The 7380-nt window shown below is 42.8% G+C and overlaps 1 protein-coding gene across 2 annotated transcripts; it reads right to left on the bottom strand.

Annotated features, from left to right (window-relative positions):
- Positions 1-262: 262 nt before the first annotated feature.
- Positions 263-2997, bottom strand: LOC110505697 (protein yippee-like 5). Of its 2 annotated transcripts, none has more exons than XM_021585089.3 (3): positions 2585-2997; positions 2054-2246; positions 263-1706 (listed from the first exon to the last, which is right to left on the bottom strand). In XM_021585089.3, exons 2-3 carry the CDS (start codon positions 2192-2194, stop codon positions 1482-1484), a joined length of 366 nt encoding a protein of 121 aa, XP_021440764.1. In that variant the 5' UTR covers positions 2195-2246; positions 2585-2997; the 3' UTR covers positions 263-1481. The 2 variants fall into 2 exon arrangements, with proteins under 2 accessions (XP_021440764.1, XP_021440763.1); XM_021585088.3 differs by having other exon boundaries at positions 2054-2212; positions 2585-2962.
- Positions 2998-7380: the final 4383 nt, after the last annotated feature.

Below are 7380 nucleotides of genomic sequence, written 5' to 3'. Positions count from 1 at the left end.
TTGATCTGGACATTTCTGACAGGTTATAAATAGCTCTCTAAGGTATGCAATGCCTAACATGACAATAGGAACTGATGATGCACTACCCAATTTCGAAATTGCACGTTGTGCATTCTACTATTACAGTTTGGAAACCACTGGTCTATAGGATAACCATAGTCACATCACAACACGCATTGTATTTTTAGTATGTAATCCGTTTTATGGTGCCATCTAGTGATCTAAAGCTCAAACTGTACCAAACAACATTTGGAAACATTACTTTTAGCAAGAATACACACTTTATTTCAGAAATCATCACTACAGAGGAAAAATTGCCCAAGCAGGATAACTGGAAAAAGAGACAATCTTACATTTCAAGAAAAACAGACGTTGTTTTTTAAAAATACATAAAGAAAAACAATAATCATAATAAAAGCAATATTTTTTTATACTCATTCTGTAATTTCTTGGTAAATTAAAAAAAAAATATTTGTATTGTATTCACGTGACATTCTACTGTACTGTTGGAGGTGCTTTTAACACCTGCAAATCTGTGTACTCGACTAATAAACTGATTTGAAAAGCAAACCAATTAAAACAATGACTCATCTGAGAATAAAAATACAATAATGATACTAACCATTAATACAATTATAATAATTTCTGATGATCATGTGTTATTTCTATCTACTCCGCTAGCCAGCACCTCGTCTTAATAGGTGTGCGTTTCTTTTTCTTCTAGATTTCTATCTATTGTACATTAACCTGGGCAGGGATTGGAAACAAAGAACAGCATGACAGAGAACACAGATCCCTTCATTCCAACTGGCTGGGAATTGTCAGAAATTGGGAGGAACAGCAACAGTTCATATGAAGGCCAGCCCAGCAGGCCACCAGTCTTTGGGCATGATACTACCCTGCTCAGCTCCTCACTTACTAAGAGGCAATAGGCTGCTCGCACTCCTCACACACAGAAGGATGGACTTGTGGGGATGTGCATGGCAACAAGCAGGTCCTCACAATGCATGCACAGGCACAGCAGCCAGATAGAGGATAAGGATACACAGTACACACAACACTGGGAGGGAGTTATAGTGACTGCAGCTGTAACGTTGACAAAATATCCAGTCAGTGAATACATCTACTAATCATGCATGTGAGCATGTCAAGTATGTAAATATGAGTCTGTGTGCCTTGCAGTGTGTGTAGTTGCCTTCAAAATCCTGTGTTTGCACGTGTGCATGGAGTCCATAGCTATGTGAAAGCGGGCCCGTCGATGTCTCTAGGTGACAGAAGGTGGTCTTTGAAAGAGAGAGGGGTTTAGGAGAGGCCAACAACGCATCAAGAGATCCAGCCAATCAGGAAAGGTCAAAAAGTCCTAGCTAGGTCAAAGCTGTGGGTGGAGCCTAGACTATTGACCAGTGTCTGGAATAATGAGCTTGGGGCTATGGAGGGTTAGGGCAGGGGCGTAGGGATGAGCGAGTATTTTGAGCATCAGCTCAGGAATTGTCAGAGGGGACATGTTCTTCGAAGCCCTCGCTCTCCCTGACGAGTGCTCTCTCCAGGATGACGCGGCCCTCCTTGTAGCGCTGGCTGTCCTCAGTGGCAAACTCATAGATCCAGCCCAGCTTGCTGTTACAGTTCTTACAGCTGACATCTCGCACCATGTGTCTGCCCGTCAGCATCACGCGGTCCTGCACCTCGCTGTACTGCAGGTTCACCACCTTACAGATAATGAATAATAATGCAGAGGTTATTACACAGTCGTAACATGGTAATAAACATGTATGTGTTTGCTAGGTGTTACTTCTGTCTTTTGTGGAAGTGGGTTTTCTAGGTGTCACGTGTAGTGTAACTTGCTGTGTAAATAATGTGAGTACACTTGTGTGTTATACATAGCTAAGTATAGTGATAGTGAGCCTGGAATAAAATATATTAGTTTGAGTGTTTATGCATAAAAGGAGTTTTCACATTGGACTATTTCAATCAAGGGATAAAAGTACTCATGTGAAAACATGTCTTTGGCAGTAGCAGGCAGGTGTCATGGTGTTACAGTGGAGGTGTCGCTTGCCTTGTTGAAGAGGAAGGCTCTGCCGGTGGCTCCGGTGAAGCGGGTGGAGATGAGTTCTGAGCGATTGGTCAAGATAGTGTCACAGTTGGCGCAGGAGAAGAGGCGTGTGCCCCCGATGTGGTCCAGGAAGATCCGCCCCATGGTTCAGTACACACTCACCTGCAGGACCAAACGGAAGGTTAAACGCTGCTCTCTGAAAGACAGAGAGATCATTTAAATTACATCTCTATACTCTGTTCAAAAAACTGTTCAATGAAGAACACAAATCCATGACAACTGTCATAATAAAGTCCCTAACGATAATACAGTCAGTCCCTAACGATAATACAGTCAGTCCCTAACGATAATACAGTCAGTCCCTAACGATAATACAGTCAGTCCCTGACGACGCTGTGTCTCGCGCACGCACTCTCTCTTTCATGGCCGGTTTGTCAAACTCAGTAACGCCATATTTAGCAAACGACGTCGATGGCATCAAGAGAAGGTCGGAAAAATATGACGTGTTGTTGCCTAAACACAACCCAGTCTTACCGTTTAAAGACTTTTCGACTAGTTGGGTTTTAGCTATTTGTAGCTAAGCCGTCCTTTTCCACGTTAATTATATTATTCCCCAAAGTCTGTTGGGTTCGTTGTCGCTTTGTTGTTCTCTCCCAGCTGTTCCTGCGGATTCTGTATCAACATCCGGTACGATGACGTGACGTAGAACGTCGCACTGGCACTTAGATCGAATAGCATTCCAGCTATGAACACAGTATTCTGCTCTCTAGTGGGTAGAGTTAGTAAGATTTTTCAACCAAATCGTTTGAGAAGGAGGTAGCTACAGCTCAATATGGAAACCGGAATATGGGCAAGTGGGTGTGTTGAAAGGAAAGTAGCAAGCATGTGGAAGGAAGTGGTTGTGTCCAAAGGAAAGTAGTAGGCGTGTGTAAAGGAGGGTGTGTGTCGAAGTGCTCTCCTATAGGTTAGAACAGTTCTGAACTGGTTCAGAGAGGGAAAGGAAGAGGCCCAACTCGATCAAAAAATAATACGGCCCAACTCCGTGGAAATGTCTCCCTCCAGCAGGTGGCATTTTTGCGTTGTTTTACCAGGGAATGCGTTTTAGTATTGAGGTCAATGAGAGAGTGTCGAATTTGGGCAACCAAAATGGCTATTTTGCTACATGAGGTTTATATTATGGAATAAGAGTTTCGTAACGCTTACATTGTTTCGAGTGTACTGATATAGGACACGTGACATCCCAGCAGCTTTGATAAAAAAAAAAACACTATTTCGGAGTTGTCTCGAGATGGCTATGCATATTCATGTCATGAGGCTAGTAGCATAGCATCTATCTCCATTGAATACAGGTGGTTGACGTCAACAACTCTCATAGAATATTAAAAAATAAATTACAATAATGATCTCCATCCACCAATCCAAAGAAAGGATAGGCGGGAGCTAGGCCTCTACAGGATCGGTGTCCACTGCGGGACGGTTGAGCTAATGTAGGTTAATGCGATTTGCATGAGGTTTTAAGTAACAACAACATTTCCCCAGGACATAGACATATCTGATATTGGCAAAAAGCTTACATTCTTGTTAGTCTAACTACACTGTCCAATTTGCAGTAGCTTTTACAGTGAAAGAATACCAATACCTTTAATTTCACATTTCTACAAACTTCAAAGTGTTTCCTTTCAAATGGTATCAAGAATATGCATATCCTTGCTTTAGGTCCTGAGCTACAGGCAGTTAGATTTGATTTATTTTCATTTTATTTTTTGTTAAACATTTTTTACAGGCAGTTAGATTTGGGTATGTCATTTTAGGCTAGACGTCACACTTTTTGGACTACTCCCATAAGAGTAATTTATCTTGTCAGTATATCCATGATCTTTGACTGGTTTTACCTAAGGACTTAAATTGGAACCAGGTTGTCTCAGTTGTAACCCAACATTGGCATTGTGAAAAATGATTGCCAAAATATAATCTGGAAACTATTTTAAATGCTATATTGATAGTAAATGTATCAATTATTTGCCAATGGAACAACATTCCCAACTCTCATTGTCAATAATACAATTTTGCCCATATTCTTGATGAAGAATGTTAGTAACTCAATGGTTTAAGAGCCCCAAATCAACCATAATAGCACTGCTAATAGCTCTATAATGAAAATACCATGAATTAAGAAAATATATACTATCACTTCTATACACTTTCTTCCTGGTTTAAGTCATTTCAGTTTAGACTGAATAAAATAAAATAAAAATGACAAAAACATTTACTCAGACAATCACGACCCATTCCAAACCTCCCGCGACCCAAATCTGGTTTGCGACCCACCAGTTGAGAATCGCTGGGTTAGACTGTTTTCATTTAACTACCGTACAACGAGAGTTAGGACTTCTGTTTTGAAGCCAGAGGACGAGTCTATGTCATATTTCACTCTTAGTTTTACACAAATAATTGTACATTTTTAGTTATAAAATTGACAATGGATTATTTTTTAAAATAAAAGTACTGATGATGGGTGTACTGTTGCTTCATACGTTGTATGCGTGTGCTTACTGTGAACTATAATATCCTATGCTTCACGGAGTCGTGGCTGAACAAGGACATGGTTAACAAATCTAGCTGCTTTTTTATGCATCAGTAAGACAGAATGGCAGCGTCTCACAAACTCAAGGGCGGGGGTATGTGTCTCTTTGTTAAGAACAGCTGGTGCACGATTTCTAATATCAAGGAAGTCTCCAGGTTCTGCTCTCCTGAGTTAAAATACCACATGAGAAGCTGTAGACCATACTATTTACCAGGAGAGTTTTCATCTATGTTTTTCGTAGCTGTCTATTTACCACCACAAACCGATGCTGGCACTAAGACCACACTCAACTAGCTTTATAGGGCCATAAGCCAACAAGAAAATGCTCATCCAGAGACAGCGCTCCTAGTGGCCAGTTGCTTTAATGCAGGAAGCTGAAATCTGTTTTGCCTCAGTTCTACCAGCATGTCACCTGTGCAACTACATCACCTTGACTCCTCACACAGAGACGCATACAAAGCTCTCCCTCGCCCTCCATTTCGCAAGTTTGACCATAACTCTATCGTCCTGATTTCTACTTACAAGCAAAAACTCAAACAGGAAGTACCAGTGATGCTCAATTCAGAGGTGGACCAATGAAATTAATGCTAAGCTACAGGAATGTTTTGTTAGCACAGACTGGAATATGTTTCGGGATTCATCTGATGGCATTGAGGAGTTTACCACATCAGTCACCGGCTTCATTAATAAGTGCATCGACAACGTCTTCCCCACAGTGTCCGTAGGTAGATCTCCCAACCAGAGGCCATGGATTACAAGCAACATCCGCACTGAGCTAAAGGCTTAAGCTGCCACTTTCAAGGAACAGGACACAAAACTGGATGTTTATAAGAAATCCCGCTATACCTCTGATGTACCAACAAAGAAGCAAAGAGTCAATACAGGACAGATCAAATCCTACTATACTGGTTATGATGCTCGCCGGATGTGGCAGGGCTTGCAAACTATCACAGATTACAAAGAGAAACCTAGCCACGAGCTGCCCAGTGACGCAAGCCTACCAGATGAGCTAAATGCCTTCTATGCTCACTTTGAGGCAAGCAATACTGAACCATGCATGAGAGCACCAGCTGTTACGGACGACTGCATGATCACACTCTCCGGAGCCGATGTGAGTAAAACTTTTAAATAGGTTCAAATTCACAAGGCCACAGGGCCAGAAGAATTACCTGGATGCGTACTCAGAGCATGTGCATTCCAGCTGGCAAGTGTCTTCACTGATATTTTCAACCTTTCCCTGAACAAGTCTGTAATACCTACATGTTTCAAGCAGACCACCATAGTCTCTGTGCCTAAGAACACCAAGGTAACCTGTCTAAATGACTATCGCCCCTTAGCACTTACATCTGTAGTCATGAAATGCTTTGAAAGGCTGGTCATGGCTCACATCAGCACCATCATCCCAGACATGCTGAACCCACTCCAATTCGTATACCACCATAGATGACACAATCTCTATTGCACTCCACACTGCCATTTCCCACTTGGACAAAATAAACACCTACGTGAGAATGCAGTTCATTGACTACATCTCAGCGTTCAACACCATAGTGCCATCCAAGCTCATCACTAAGCTAAGGTCCCTGGGACTGAACACTTCCCTCTGCAACTGGATCATGGACTTCCTGACGGGCCAACCACAGGTGGTGAAGGTAGGCTACAACACATCTGCCATGCTGACCCTCAACACGGGGGCCCCTCAGGAATGGGTGCTTAATCCCCTCCTGTACTCTCTGTGTGGCCATACACGATTCCAACACCATCATTAAGTTTGATGACAACACAACAATGGTAGGCCTGACCACAGACAACGATGAGACAGCCTATGTGGATGAGGTCAGAGACCGGGCAGTGTGGTGCCAGGATAACAACCTCTCCCTCAACATCAGTAAGACAAACGAGCTGATCGTGGGCCGAGCACTCCTCCATTCACATTGACAGGGCTGTAGTGGAGAGGATAGAGAGCTTCAAGCTCCTTGGTGTCCCCATCATTAAGGATCTATCATGGTCCAAACACACAAACACAGTTGTGAAGAGGGCACGACAACGCCACTTCCCCCTCAGGAAGCTGAAAAGATATGGCATGGGCCCTCAGATCCGCAAAAAGCATTGGCTGCATCACCGCTTGGTATTGTACTGCTTGGCATTCAACCGCAAGGCGCTAGAGAGTGTAGTGCATACAGTATGGCCCAGTACAACACTGGCTCCCTGCCATCCAGGACCTCTATACTGGGTGTTGTCAGAGGAAGGCCCAAGAAATTGTCAAAGACTCCATCCACCCAAGCCACAGACTGACTGTTCTCTCTGCTACCGCACAGCAAGTGGTACCAATGCACCAAGTCTGGAACCAACAGTACCCTGAACAGATTTTACCCCCAAGCCGTAATACTTCTAAACAAGACTGCTAAATAGCTCATGAAATGTCTACCCGGACTACCTTTAGATTAACTATCTTGCAATGGCTCTATGCACACACACTGGACTCTACCCACACACTCACACCGACACCCCAACACACACATACTGTACACACAATACATATGCCCACGCACACAACATGCACACACATGCATACTGATGCCACGCACTCACACACACACATACTTTCACACTCACCACATAGGCTGCTGCTTGTCACTTTACCCCTACCTACAGTGCATTTGGAAAGTATTCAAACCCCCAGACTTTTTCCACATTTTGTTTATGTTACAGCCTTATTCTAAAATTGATTAAATAATTATTTTTT

This window comes from Oncorhynchus mykiss, chromosome 25 (assembly GCF_057628025.1).
Source record: "Oncorhynchus mykiss isolate SJ-2025 chromosome 25, ASM5762802v1, whole genome shotgun sequence".
NCBI lineage: Eukaryota > Metazoa > Chordata > Actinopteri > Salmoniformes > Salmonidae > Oncorhynchus > Oncorhynchus mykiss.
Note: the sequence above shows the minus strand (reverse complement) of the source record. Positions and strands in the feature narration are given on the sequence as shown.

What these genes read in the sequence shown, in the direction of transcription:
- LOC110505697 (XM_021585089.3), bottom strand. Translation starts at nt 2,194, where the DNA reads ATGGGGCGGATCTTCCTGGACCACATCGGGGGCACACGCCTCTTCTCC. An exon ending in GAGCCTTCCTCTTCAACAAG is followed by an intron (nt 1,707 to 2,053) that starts GCAAGCGACACC and finishes ATTATCTGTAAG; the next exon opens with GTGGTGAACCTGCAGTACAG.